General features: G+C 42.3%; 1 protein-coding gene across 13 annotated transcripts in view; it reads right to left on the bottom strand.

The window, feature by feature from the left end:
• akap13a (A-kinase anchoring protein 13a) overlaps positions 1-14,545 on the bottom strand; it is a 118,018-nt gene that overhangs the window by 23,239 nt on the left and 80,234 nt on the right. For 6 of the 13 annotated variants that reach the window (XM_078944660.1, XM_078944659.1, XM_078944656.1 and 3 more), the window contains exons 13-18: positions 11,177-11,224; positions 7,964-8,141; positions 6,974-7,076; positions 6,391-6,516; positions 5,071-5,113; positions 4,765-4,876 (exon numbers count right to left, since the gene is read on the bottom strand). In XM_078944660.1, coding sequence (XP_078800786.1) covers positions 4,765-4,876; positions 5,071-5,113; positions 6,391-6,516; positions 6,974-7,076; positions 7,964-8,141; positions 11,177-11,224 — 610 coding nt within the window. The remainder of the gene's footprint in view (positions 1-4,764; positions 4,877-5,070; positions 5,114-6,390; positions 6,517-6,973; positions 7,077-7,963; positions 8,142-11,176; positions 11,225-14,545) is intronic. The other 7 variants (XM_020700573.3, XM_011493920.4, XM_023953665.2 and 4 more) reach the window with 3 other exon arrangements.

Genomic DNA, 14,545 nt, shown 5'->3' on the forward strand with positions numbered 1-14,545 from the left:
CATGCACGGAGCGCAGAACCGGCGTTCAAGGAGTCAGTTAGTTCTGTTCAAGTGATAAGTGCATGCAGGGAGCGAGCATTTATCACTTAAACACCGCTAGCTGCCCCCTTGTTCAGCGCACGGGGTTCGAGTGGGCTAAAATATCAAGAAAAATTCATTCGACATGCCAGCGTCTCACCCTTGCGTGTTGTCACCATTTTCCTATTTTTTGCCCACCGACAGCCCGTAAGGTCAGTGCAGGGAAAGACATGGAGACTCAAACTCTGAGCCTCTCTGAGCCTGGAGTTTAAGGTGCTGTTACACTGCAACAACTGTCCAGCAGGCTTCATTCAAGTAGGACTAGAAATCCTTTGGTTTGTTTGTCTTTCACACTGCACCTTTGAGAGCAAACCAAACCGCCTGGGCATTGTTTTTTTTCCCCAACAGCTGCTACTTTGAGCTATATAACACAAGCACTCACCAGGAGGGAAGAACAAAGCATTAGCCTAGTACAATAGAGGATTAGAACAGTTCATTCAACTCAGCTAACCTGTCACTTCGCGTTTTCCCTTCAAATACCTTTTGAACTTCTCGATTCTTCCAATTTGCATGGTGGCATTTGTGTTATACTTCCTAAAGTTCAGAGCACTGATGCTACGTTCACTGCGTTAACTCTACATTTGCATATAAAAAAATAAACCACCAGTGGGGTTTGTTGCATAAATAGGTTGGTTCTGGAAGAAGATGCTCTTTCACACTGAAATGATGAAGGAGAGAACACAGGATCCTGCTTTTAAGGCAAAGTGACAGAGAGACACTCCTAATGTGCGTTATAAAGTACGCTACAGTTCAGTCTATTGCTCTAAATAAAATAAAAAAATCTCTTTATGTTGAGCAATATTCCAATGTTCTTTCAAAAATGTTTAACAAAGTATCAGAAATGTTTCAGATGGGTTTTGATGTGTAAGGAACGGTAACGGACATTCTTCGCGGTGGGGGTTGGTTCTCTGTATTTGTATCAGCATATTTGCAGGTGTCTCTGGTCCCTAACCCCCGGAGACAATACTGTATTTGAGAACTGGACACAGTGAGTGTGACGTCACCCATAGAAAATAGCTCCAACCATGTAAAAATCAATGCAGTCGCCAATTTTTTTTCACGATGCAGACACCGACATGTTGGAGCCAGATGACGTCAGTAATAGGCAGTGATTGGTACGAGACGGTTTGAGTTATTGTTTCTATGGTAACCACTTTTACCAATCGGGTGTGAATCTGTTGGAAGTCAACACCCTTACCAAAATTAAAATGGCATACACAAAATCTGTCCATCAAACATACAGGTTTTTGTACATGGGGGTCAGCAGGCACCTCCCACTTTTATTGAGACATCTGATTGGCCAGTTTATAACTTAAATGACTTAGAAAAAGGAAAAAAGGAAAAAAGAAAATATATATATATAAACACACACACACACACACACACATGTATATACACACATATAGGATTAGCAAAAACATGTTAAAAAAAAAAAGGTATCATAGCAAAAATTGTTATTTTGACGAACAGAATGACAGAATATTAGCTGTTTCTTTATCTATAGAAGTCTATGGGATACTGGCAGATCTCTTTTGAGAGTTTCACTTTCCTTTTCGAGGATTTTTCAGTTTGTGGAGTTTGGGTCAAACTTTCCTTAATTCCCACATTCAAGTGTTTCATTGAGAGTTTATTATCAGCATTCTGATGAATTTTTAATGCTGCCATAGTTTTAGAAGTTCTCTCATCTACAGTCACCCTCAAGCCTCTTTTTGGAAATGTCCATTCAGACTCCTCTACCAAACTGCTGCAGGTTGAGGAAGCAGAGGCTCCAGGTGAAGCCTGGTGACACGTTAGGTGGACAAACACACCGGGCTCTGACAAAATGCTTCTCCGTTCCACGAGCTGCATGTGCTCAACTCCAGTCTGAACCCCGCAGAGTCCCATTATTACTCTGATGTAGCAGCAGCAGGGGGTTTGACACATTATTTATGCTGACAGCATAGTAATTTGTTAAAGGAGGGACGTTAATGAACTGCTTTTTGTCTTCGGGTTTGATCACGAGGCCCGTGTTTGATGCTTGGTAGGGCTCACAGACTGAAACCACCACTAACACAGCAGTGACAAACACACATTCATGCGGTCCAGATGGATTCTCGCAGCCAGACGGTGTGATGAGTGAGACACATCTGCAGGATGCGCTCTCTGGAAATCACATGTCTGACCTTCTCAAAACAGAACTCTCTGTCTGCTCTGCCTCTGCATTAACTCGTCATTATCATCATCATCATCATTCGCTAACACAGTGAGCAGAGTCCCATTCCCATAAAGTGATCCAGAGAAGAACAGAGTTTCTATTCTATTCTATTACATCACAGCCTCCACCCAAAGCCAGAGGAAATGGGCAAAAGGGAGTTTTCCAGAGTTTTAATGGCCAGCGTGGGCATCTCGGTTTGTGAGAACCAAAGAGCCCCGACACACTAGAACCCGCTCAATTCTGTTTTCAGACAGACCGGACCGCAGCGCGTTAGAAAGTCATTACAACTGTTTTTATTCTCACTTCCTCCGACGAACCAACAAACATGTCTGCCTCAAACTTTTCAATTCTTTCTCGATTTTTCGTACCAAAGAAAACAAACAATTCAACTCAATGGAAAAGTCAAAGAAAGTGCAGATTATTCTGTTTTTGTTTTTTTACACAGTGGATGTAACCACTTCTGACACCTCACCCAAAGACTTAAACAAAGCAGAAACCCTGTCAAGCGCTCTCTATCAGGCAATGACTTCACTGGAAAAACATCTCAGCTCATTCAGCAGCACGTCAGGCAGGATCCCATGACAGCTGCTGAACCTCTACCGCAAGGCGACAGGGAAAGCCGAGCTCGCTCTCCGCCTACCTCCAGCCAACCTTTCCATTTCACCGAGAAGAACATGGCCTCCTGTGAATCTCCTGCATACCATCGCTGGCTGCGGCTGAGCGGCTAAAGCTCCGGCTACCACAGAGGCTCCATGAGGAACCCTGCAAAGAGGAAGTGACTGCCTCGCCACAGGACATGCTATTTCTGCAATGACCCCGCAGTCTGGTACGGATGCTGTAAAAAAACAAAAAAACACAGCAAAGATCCTCTTCCAGAGATTTCAGGCTCACACTGTTGCTTTGTGCAAAGAGTGACTAATGAATAATTAAAGCTTGAGAGTTGGGGAAAAGAAGCTGAATTTATACAGACTTCCTCACTTCTGCTTAAACTCAAGAGTTTGATAGAAAGATATAAATAAAAAGGTGTTCGCAGCATAAAATAAATCATCTCAAAAGGCACAATTCTACCGAGAATCTGGACCTTTTAATAGAAGCCGACTAGCCTGCAGCTACGGTCATCATCTTCACTCTCCTGTCACTTTAAAAGCAAAACGAAGACTCGTTTCACCGAAAAGATTAGAAAACCACAGCTTACCCGGCCTTCCTGTTCGGCTTCCTGTTCAACCCTCAGTGTCTCTTTGCAAAAGCTACGTGTTTCACAAGCAGTTTCTGAATACAAACGCCTGACTTAAAAAAAAAAAAACAACATTGTTGAGTTAAACTTGAGCCCCTTTGATATGAAAATCCATGTAAAGACCCACCTTAGGGGAAATTGTGTTTTGGGTGTTTTTAACGTGTGCTTGTGGAATTTTTTTTGATGATGAAGAGACATGTATTAGGATAATTAAGCTCTAATTTGCATGTCTGAGTATTTATTTTACTTAAATTATAGTAAATCAGTAAAATGCAAATATTTGTGATGTGCGAGTTACTACGGCAAGCCACAGGTTCCATGCCCTGCCCCGTTCTGATGCATCCACTTGTAGATCCGATTTACTCATTCGAGTTTTGGCTCAAACCTGTACGGCTGGATTGCTCTGATTTCTGTGGCACCACTAATGCTACGTTGGGGGTGTGAATGTGTAAACAGCTGGGTGATGGGAAGTGGGGGCGGGGTTGCTCACAGGAAAAATTCTCATGAATTCCTGCTGCTCTGCAGAAACTATGTCCTAGAAAACAACACAGGTTTTACATTTTGGCTAAAAACGTCATAGTTAAATACCTCTGGGAACAGTTTTAAAATAGATCGAAATACGATCGGAGTGGGACTTTAGATATTGTTTAATAGAAGAGTTGGATGACCAATAGATGGGCACAGACGGGAAATTTTTATTATTACATCATATTTCTTTGAATTCATTCCAGGCATGAGCAGGCCCAGTTCCTCATGATGAAACTGACTAATGCAATCGGCCTTTGTAAGCACTTTCTGATCAGGAATGGTTTGAATAAAACATGCATTTTCTACAGGTTCTTTCCGAGCATCCTTTAAAAGTTTGAAGAGTCTCCTGCGGTAGAATCTTCTGTCCCACCCAGTTAATAGACACGTAACCTCTCCTGACAGCCCATTACTCAACCTAAAATCGAAATATATAACTAAGCTCACTGACCATGAAGCTAATTAATGACGTTTTAAGCAGTTAAAAGTTGATGAAATGTTGTTGAAAGTTTTTTTTACTGTAAAGGCTCAGCAGATTTCCTCAGTTTAGAAGTTCAAATATCGTTCAGTATAGTGAGTGGTGGTAAAATGAATCCATTCCTGTCAAATAAAGTGGTCAGGGCTTAAAAAAACAAAGCAAATGCCAGGTTCTCAAACTATCTGAGCAACAGTGGAGCAGGAAGAGCCCGAGGAGCGTTCTACAGCCGCAGAGCAGAAGGTTCTGAACGCTCACCCTGGTTTTCTTGTACATCTTACTCTTGAGGTAGCTGAAGGTCCGGCCCACTTTGGTCACACTCTTTCCCTCGTTGTCGCTCCTCAAAGGGCCGGGCTCCTCCTCTGATATACTGGGTTAAAAAACACACACAAACACAGATGTTGTTCCCCAACAGCTGCATCCACACCTCATGGTTTCCATCATGCATCCATTGTCCTCTGGAAGCATTTGATAGCTTCTCTGGTTCTTTATTGGACTATAAAGGTCCTGGCAGCACTGAGAGTCCAGAGAAACACTTTCTTAGATGAGCACAGCTGAACTGACCTGTACGCTAGTGACCCAGAAGTGCTGGAAATGGACCTCATGCCTGAAAAGAAACAAGAAAGGAAGTGAGTAGAGCTTTTCTTCATCTCTGTGAGGGGCTAAAACACCAATCACTAAGTCGAGGGACACGTCACTGCACGGTCTAGCTTCAAGGATTTGGCAAATGCTTCATACAATGCCCATGAAAATGTGGCCTTTAGGTACCCTTACAGGCAGGCTACCAAGTGACTCTGTTGGAAAACAGAGGCTGGAGGTAGTTTCTGACTTTCCATCCAGAGCTGGATGAATAGATGACCTCAGTTCTAAAAGTCATATACATTTTATGTTTTTTCATGCAGGCTCAAATGAGCTCATTAAAGAAAGTCAAAGTAGTTGAAACTGGGGTGTTAAGGGTCTCTTAACCCTCTGATTTATTAGTTATTCCGATTTTCCACCTCCAATATTCAGTTTTCTACAGCTAAAGTCAGAAAAATGGACTCAAATCCCACCAAACGTTAACCAAAAAGACCCAACTTTTAACATCAATTCTAACGAAAAAGATCCGCTCAGCTTTGTGTGCCAATTCTGTTGATCAACCCGCCTGTGTTGCTGTTACATATTTAAATCGATGGTGAACACAAGCGGAAACACATCATGGGTAGGAGAACAAAAAGAAAGACTGGGTTTCTTTGCCAAGAAGTGACAGTATTATCAGAGCGGAAGAAAGAGCTTCCTCAGATTACCTGCAGCGCTCATGACGGCTCTATTCCTCTTTCTCTCCTGATCCTGACTCAATTCGTTGCAACAGAACTTCGCACAGACTATTTTAGGTAAAGGTCACTGACATACTGAACAGTCATGGTCTCACTAAGCGAAGCACAAAAGAAATGATTAGCAGCGTGCCTGCTGGCTGAGGCGGGAGTGGGTTTTCTGCAACAGCAGCTTTACTTCAGGGTTTTTTTTTTTCATTCTGACAATAGCTTAATATCACCAGCAATTAGTGGGCTCCTTATGGCAAGTTAATGACAGCAGAACATTCAGGCTCCACTGGCCTTCAGCGTTAAGCGGTGCTTAGCTGTGGCGGCACTAGAGTGGAGCACCAATTCACTGCAAAGCTGTAAAAAATCTAAAGACCGACAGTGAGCTTTAATCCGACGGGTTTTATGGCTCCTCCAGAGAAGAGGAGCGACTCACAGGTGGGGACGCCCGTCTCCAGCTCCTGACTCTCTTCACCGAGCTGTCAACGTGGCTGCAAAATTCAGGGCTCTACAGGGAAAATCTACAGCTCTGGTGCTGAAGCAACATCTACTTCCTACTTCAGCTTCGCAGGTCTGTACTTACTCAAGTCATCCTCATCATCGCTCGAGGAAGAGTCTCCGAAAATGAACTGAGACTTAGATTTGGTAAGGATCGGGGAAAGGTTGAAAGAGAAGGAGATGCGCCTCTGTCGCCTGAGGCGTACCACCGCTGGGGGGGGGACCAGGGAGGAAAGAACCACAACAGGAATGGATGATTTATTCAGAAACATGACAACAATGATGCCAAACTGATGAAGAAAGGAAACACCTGTTGAAACAGGAAATTAAGGTCCAAAAATAATAATGTAGTGAGACGGGAGCTTGGATAACTATGACTAAACTTACAAATCAAAATGCAAAAGCATAAAAAAGATGAAAAGTTAGTAAATTTATGAAGCCTTTTGAGAACTCGATGGCATTTTTTGACGATGGAGGACATATATAACAAGAATTAAGCTTAAACGTGCATCTCTGGGTTTTTCTTTATTGAGATCATTGGTTTAAACTTTCCATTTGGAGGACATTCAGGTTTTTCTGTGCTTCAAACGGAACTTTGTTCATTTGCAGTCAAAACACATGTTCAGGAGTCTGTGTGTATTGGGTGTGGCATGAAAAAAGCTCCTTACTGTCGATGTCTTTGTGGCTGATGGCCAACATGGACACAGACTTGGTGAGGGGCAGAGTCCCTGGATGGCAGCTGCTTCGCAGAGGAAGATAACGCCTTGATTTCTGCAACAAGAAACACGGTTAAACCAAAAGGAGGCAAAAATGGGTTGAAGTAATTTGGAACGAAAAGTTAAAAAAAAAAATCAAGTCAGAAAAGCATTATGTAAGAATAAATGACTCTAAAGAAAAGGTCAGAATCGGGTTATTGCAACTATGTAAAGAAAAAAAACAGTTAAAGACCCACTCCGATGAAAATGGTATTTTTAAAATGTTCTTTTGGCATTTTTCTGACGATGGAGGACATATATAACAAGAATTAAGCTTAAAATTGTTTTATTTTTATTGAAATCATTGTGAATCAAGAGCAGACAAAAAAATGCCATTGAAAAAAATCGTATTTGTCTCGTTAAAATTCCGCTGAGCGGGCCACAAACTCCCTGGTCCAAACTCTCAGTAGCAGAAGGGGGAAGGGGGGCGGGGTTGCTCCATGAAAGTGGTCTAGCCCACAACTCCTAATGAACTCCTGCCGCTCTGAAGAAACTATGTCCTGGAAAACTACACAGGGTTTTTGATTTTGGATAAAAATGACAATCATAATTAAAAGATTACTGGGAACGCTTTTAAAAATAGATAAAGAGGTGATCGGAGTGGGACTTCAAATAAACCAATTCTCAAAAAGAAGAAGAAAGCAGCATTTTTAGTTAGTCTTTAAACTGTTTTGAAGAGAAATAAATCCACGTGAAGACGTGAAGACGTGGATGATTGATAATCCTAGTTAATCCACAAACTGACAAGCCCTGACCGTGCACGAGGCGAGTTTATCTGCAAGATTTGCAAATCCATTTCTCTTCTTAGCATTAGGCCTGGGATTTCCTGAGAATTCCTCCATCTGATAGCTAAGAGGATCTGACTCCTGAAGACTTTGTGGGTGGGTGTGTGCATCAGCTGACCAGGTCATGCACTCCTCCGACATCCTCCTGCTCCTCCTGCTCCTCCGTCAGAGAAACCAGCGAGCCCTTGTCTTCGCTGTCCTGCCTGGGCAGCCTGGAGGGCTCCACCATTTGGGGGCCCCGGGTGGAGGAGCCCCTCAGCTCGTCGCGGCCTCCGCTGAGTCCCTCGAGGCTGTAGCTGCGCAGGCAAACAACAAGCAAATGTCACCTGGTCAAAAACCGACTTTTGTGTTCACACTGCAAACAATCCTGTGAAATATTCATTACTGGTCGTGTTCTGCTGCACCACACGCACGCACACACACACACACACACACACACACACACACACACACCCACACACACACACACACAAACACACCAACACAAGCATGCACCTGTTGATACATGCACAGAGCCAGTGCTGCACAGTGTTTAGTCAGCTGAGTTATCGCCGAGCTCCGGAGCAGATTTACAGCTGAAACCACCGCAAATGACTTCCAACACCAGCATCAGGACACAGAGCTCAGCAGCTGTGATTTACCAACCCAATTAAATCGATCTATGACTGGGAATAAGAGGCCTTGAAAAATCCAATGCAATGATTATGAGGAGGAAAATTACAGCTACATTTCAGGATGAGCGATGCTGGCGGACAGCAGCTTTATCTGCTTCAGGACAGGTTATGTGACGCTTGAATCTCCAGCAGTAAATCTCTCTTTTCAGTCCTTGTGCGCTCGTATGGCACTCCATTATCCAGCAAACCCTCCTCAGTCCAACACTTTCAAGCATCACTAACTAAGACCCGCCTAAAAGAATCATCAGTGACCAGTGCAGAGCAGCACTTACCAATCCTCAGGGCCGTGAATGAAAATGGCTATATTTGCCATATTAAAGTCTCCTTCCTGGTAGTGTTAATATATACTTATCCTGCAGAGTCGCAAGGTCGTCCATACTGAATAGGAGCTGCAGTTATTGCAGCTCGTGGCTGTTTGAAGCCGATGTGCGTCTGCCTGATAGGGCAGGGCATTGTAGAAGAGACAAAACAAGCCTGCACACCCACAACAACGACAAATGCAAATAAATGCGCGTAAATAGGCCACATTCAAAGAAGGGCATGTGCTATGTGCAAAAAAGGAAGCAGCAAAACACCCACTGCTGCTGGGGGGGGTTGCATCAGGAAGACACCAGCTGATAGAGCTTGAAGAAGAAAAGAAGGACACACACACAATGATGAAGCAAATGATGAAGGTGGAGGAGCAGGAAATGGAAACGCCTGAAAGTAAGGGGCAGTTGTGCATTTCCGGAATAACTGGAAAGACAATACACACCAAAGTGAAACACAAACACTGGATAGAGTTTACTTCCTGCTGCAGCCTGCAGTCATATCAGGAAATCAAACTGCGCTGCAGCAGCAGCAGAACAGTTCTGAGACTGCAGAAAGTGAGAGGAGCTGCTGTCGTCCTCAAAGTGACAGATGTGGCCAGATGGTTCCAGCTGTGGCTTTCCACAATACAAAACATATCTCAATTAAAGCCAGACAGATGTTCAAAAGGCTAATGACTATAACTAAAGAGCAAGCTTTCCTAAATCAAATCTGCCTTTAGAATCTGGATTTTATTCTATGCTGATGCACAAAAGACTTATCTTTTCAAGTAGCCTCAAGGGGGGTTTATACAAATATACACCCCCTGTATCTAAAGCTACACAACCCCCCTACTGTAGCAGAAAAACCTTTTTAAAAATCAGCTTGTTTGCTTAACTGCTGGACAATAAAAGTAAAACAATACAATATATAGACATGAATTATTATTTTGTCACCTGAGGCCTAAGTAGTAGATATCTCCGGACCGTTCCGGTGGGACAAGCGGTATCGGGGCGCAGAGTAAAAAAAAAAACCACTAACCAATTTTTTTCCCATTTTATTTATAATCTGATTATGAAAGACAGTTTTATTTTGAAAATCTACTGGATTCTCTGCACCTCACCAGACTCATTCTTGACGCATGTCAAGTAGCTGGCATAATATTCAGCAACCGGCTGTCAATGTTACATAGATGCTGCTAATAAAGTTACTCAAACGGGGGATTCATGTTTATCATTATGTTTAGAATATCCCAGTTTTAGGGACCCATTTTCTTCAGTATTTAATCATCACACCTTAAAAGACAGACAAGACTGAAGTCTGCCTCCAACTTTTTTATCTTCTGCTTTGACAAGGAAAATCTAGATTACATTTTAACTGTTCCTACATGAAACCTATTTTACAAATAAAGTATAAACCAACCAGCTGCAGATATTTTATAGAGGATAAAGATACATTTTTCATTCAAAAGTTAAGCAAAAATGAAAGCTACAAAAATGGACGCACACTTCGGCCTTTCGCAGGCTGGTCTTTGAAAATATTGTCTGACATTTAACAGGTCTGTGGCCTGAAGAAGTTTGGGGGCAGCTGGGTTAAAAACATTTATACTAAACAAAATATTGTCCCTTTTCTCAGAAAAACTGGCAATACTGCTATTCTGACAACTATAAAAACCATCTTGAACCCTTTCATCAGCTTTTTGATCAAGTCAACTAAAATATCTCAGAAGATCTCTAAACTGTAGCTGCGTCTCCTGACAGAAATTGTCTAGTTTACCTAAAAGTGGGAAGTCTGGTAGGAACTGCAGAACTGCCTCAAAATCAGCCAAATTCTTGAGTACACAATGAGTGCAGGGTCCACCTAAAGCTTCCTCCCTCCTCTTTCCTGTTCAAAGGGTATTTTAGACAGTCACAAGCACCAATCTACAGTTGGAACTGCTTCCACCTTTGTTTCAGTGCAGTATCACAGCGGCTTTTCCTTCAACACCGACTCTGAACTCATTTGACAGCTTCACAGTCTGAAAAAATCCCTACAGGACTCGGTGAGGCAGTACAGCTGAGTCTCTTGAGCCGAACCCTCTTTCAAAAGCGCCTGCTTGCTATTACCACTGCAACACAAAACAGCGGCGGACTCAAGCGTCCATTTGCCACAGTGCTTTATGCACATTCCAGCAGTGGGGGGAAAAGAGAGGATCATTTTTCAGAGTAATCGCCTGCAGGGATGCAGCAGAAAGCGGGAACAGAGCAGCAAGCGGATGTTAAAAAGCAGGAGCTTTATGGCCCACACCGGCCTGCATCAGGCACCGCACGTCACGGAGAAAGAGAGCATTAACAGCACACGGACTGATGATGAATGTGATTCATTTGTACCTTCTCCTGTGAAAGGCCGGCCTCCTCTCACCATGGCAACGAATGGAACTGGAGGTGATGAAAGAGAGACAGGAAGTGGAGGATGATGGGTGATGTGAGTGGAGATTTGAGAGGAGTTAAGGTGAGAAAGAAAATAATATATGGATGAACTCTGCCAAAAATGAAGGAGCCTTGAGCTCTTTTAGCAGATCAGAACATGAAGACACAGTTAATGTAGGAAAGAAGGTTTCTGTATAAAGTAATTATCTGTCTGTCTGTTTAATCCACTTACAAGCCATTGCACCAAAAACACAAGTCATCTTCAAAACAATTCCTAAAAAAAAGAATAAAATGTTATCTATGATTAGATAAAAACTATTCCTTGTCCTTCACTTTCATAGCAGCAGCTTTTTCTTGTCGTTATGTAGCAAACTTTAAAGATAAATAAACTGCCTTCCTAATTTCAAACTATTTATAAGGAGAAAGGATTGTAAGGATAAAGAAAATATCGATTATTAAAAAAACTTCAAACCAATGTTGCTGGATTTACATGCAAGTCCATTTCTTTATATTAAATGTAACCACTGAAAATACAGTGGGGCAAAAACGCATTTAGTAAGCCACCAGTTGTGCAAGTTCTCCCGCTGAAAAAGATGACAGAGGCCTGTAATTTTCATCATAGATAAACCTCAACTATGAGAGACTAAATGAGGGGGAACAATCGAGAAAATCACATTGTCGGATTTCTAAAGAATTTATTTGAAACTGATGGTGGAAAATGAGTATTTTGGCAAAAACAAAAGTTCAACTCATTACTGTGTTTTATACCCTTTGTTGGCAATGACAGCAGTCAAACGTTTTCTGTAAGTCTTCTCAAGGTTTTCACAAACTTTTGCTGGTATTTTGGCCCATTCCTCCATGCAGATCTCCTCTAGAGCGGTGATGTTTTGGGGATGTCGCTGGACAACATAGACTTTAAACTCCCTCCAAAGATTTTCTATGGGGTTGAGATCTGGAGAGTGGACCTTGAAATGCTTTTTACAAAGCCACTCCATGGTAACCCAGACAGTGTGTTTGGGATTGTTGTCATGCTGAAAGACCCAGCCACGTTTCATTTTCAATGCCCTTGCAGATGGAAGAAGGTTTTCACTCAAAATCTGACGGTACATGGCCCCATTCATTCTTAGAGTAGAGTTCTTACCAAAAAGGCTATTCTCGTTTCATCTGACCATAAGACATTCTCCCAATCCTCTTCTGGATCATCCAAATGCTTCCTAGCAAACTTTAGACGGGCCTGCACATGTACTGGCTTTAGCAGGGGGACACGTCTGGCACTGCAGGGTTTGAGTCCCTGGTGGCGTAGTGTGTTACTGATGGCAGCCGTTGCTACTTTGGTCCCAGCTCTCTGCAGGTCATTCACTGGGTCCCCCGTGTGGTTCTGGGATTTTAACTCACCGTTCTTGTGGTAATTTTGGCCCCACGGGGTGAGATCTTGTGGGAAGCCCCAAATAGAGGGAGATTATCAGTGTACTGTCTTATATTTCCCAGTAATTGCTCCCACAGTTGATTTCTTCACACTGAGCCGCTTTGACTGTTTGAGGTTGTGGACAGGTGTCTTTTCTATAGATAACCAGTTCAAACAGGCGTCATTAATACAGGTAACCGGTGGAGGAAAGAGGATCCTCTTACAAAAGAAGTTATACAGGTCTGTGAGAGCCAGAAATGTTTCTTGTTTATAGGTGATCAAATGTTTATTTTCCACCAAATAAATTCTTTAAAACAGTGATTTTCTGGATTTCTTTTTTATTTCGTCTCTAACAGTTGAGGTATACCTATGAGGAAAAAACAGACCTCTTTCATCTTTTCAAGTGGGAGAACTGACACAATTGGGGGATGACTACATTTTTTCTCCACTAAGTATTTTCAAACCGGATGTTAGTGATCACTCCTGAACAGGTATTTTGCATTTATTTAACCTTTAACATAACTTCTATAGAACAGTTTATTTTTCTCTCTCATCTGAACGGAAAGTGTACGTTATCTACATTTTTCATAGTTTGGGGATCCACCTCTATCCAGGACAACCTTGAAGGCTAATAATGTGGTCATTAGAATTTGGTGTGATTTCATAAGAGAAAATTAGCAGGAAAATCGTGTGGCTGAAAAATGAGCTTTTGGCATTTTATCTTCAGTAGTTTAAGACCAGAGCAGGGCACAACCTTTCTTCAAAAGACACTTAATTGAATCAACGTTTGACAAACAAGCAGAATGTGTCTCATATCATTAGGAATCGTTGGAATGTACAGAGAGGTGTTTTTCTTTCGATGTTCCTGGTTTAAAACAGCCAGACATGCCTCTACAAGCGGCTGAAAACAGACGAGCCTTTCTATTATTATGTCTTCCATCTGCATCATGGTCACCATTTGAAAAACGACAATTTTGAGAGTCTTTGCTGCTAAAATTCCAGCATCACTGCAGGTCTGTGTGCAGGCGGACAGACGGCTGCCTCAGAAGATCTCTGTGCGGAGCGGAGGATGCAGATAAAAAAAACAGCTTCAGTCACACTCTGGAGACCTAAGACGTCACATAAGGAGGGGATTCCCGGAGAATCTTGTTCTAAAAGCATTCTATTTTAAAAATTGTCAAATGGTGGATGGGGATGCTCACTGTGCATTTATCTCACTTTTCATACTATTTTTATTTACAGCATCACATAAGACAGGTTTTTTTTTTTTTTTGCATACTGAGATTTCGCTGATTATTTAACATTTTATGATCAGTTTTTCCTTTATTTCTGTTTTTACTTGACATGCTTAAAATAAGAATCGTTATATCTGTGACATTTTGATTCATTTTCTGGGTTAAAAGAAACCTCAGCTGGCATCAATAACCTATTTGTTAAACATTACAGGTATGTTTGTCATGTTTATGAACTGCAACGTCGCTTTGTCTTGAATTTCAGAGTCAAAGTCTCCATCTCTAAACCCGCCTTTTCTCTTTCCATTCAGAAGCATTTCGGGGCGGCAGTGAGGTCAGCCAGCTGCAAACGGCATCGAACTCTGAACTGCCGGAAAAACGGCTCATATCCTTCCGGCCTCAGCTTAAACCCGACTGCAGCCTCAGTGGTGCAGAGGGGGCAGGAGGTGCACTTGAAATGTGAAACTACGTTCACTCCGCCCCTGGCAACGCGGATTCAAGTTACAAGTTTCCATAATCAAAACTCGGGCGTAGGTATGCACATTCTTGAAACTTTTTGAGTTTAAGTACAGAATGCACATTAAAAGGTTAAACCAAGTCGAACTTTAAACAATCAGAGACTTGTATTAGGTCGTGACGTTCGGATGGCGTCCCTTTTATTTTTAGGTAAGTGCTAATCGTTTGAAAATTAAT

The sequence above is a fragment of the Oryzias latipes genome, chromosome 3 (genome assembly GCF_053564925.1).
Source record: "Oryzias latipes strain Hd-rR chromosome 3, Olatipes_Hd-rR_3.1".
Lineage (NCBI taxonomy): Eukaryota > Metazoa > Chordata > Actinopteri > Beloniformes > Adrianichthyidae > Oryzias > Oryzias latipes.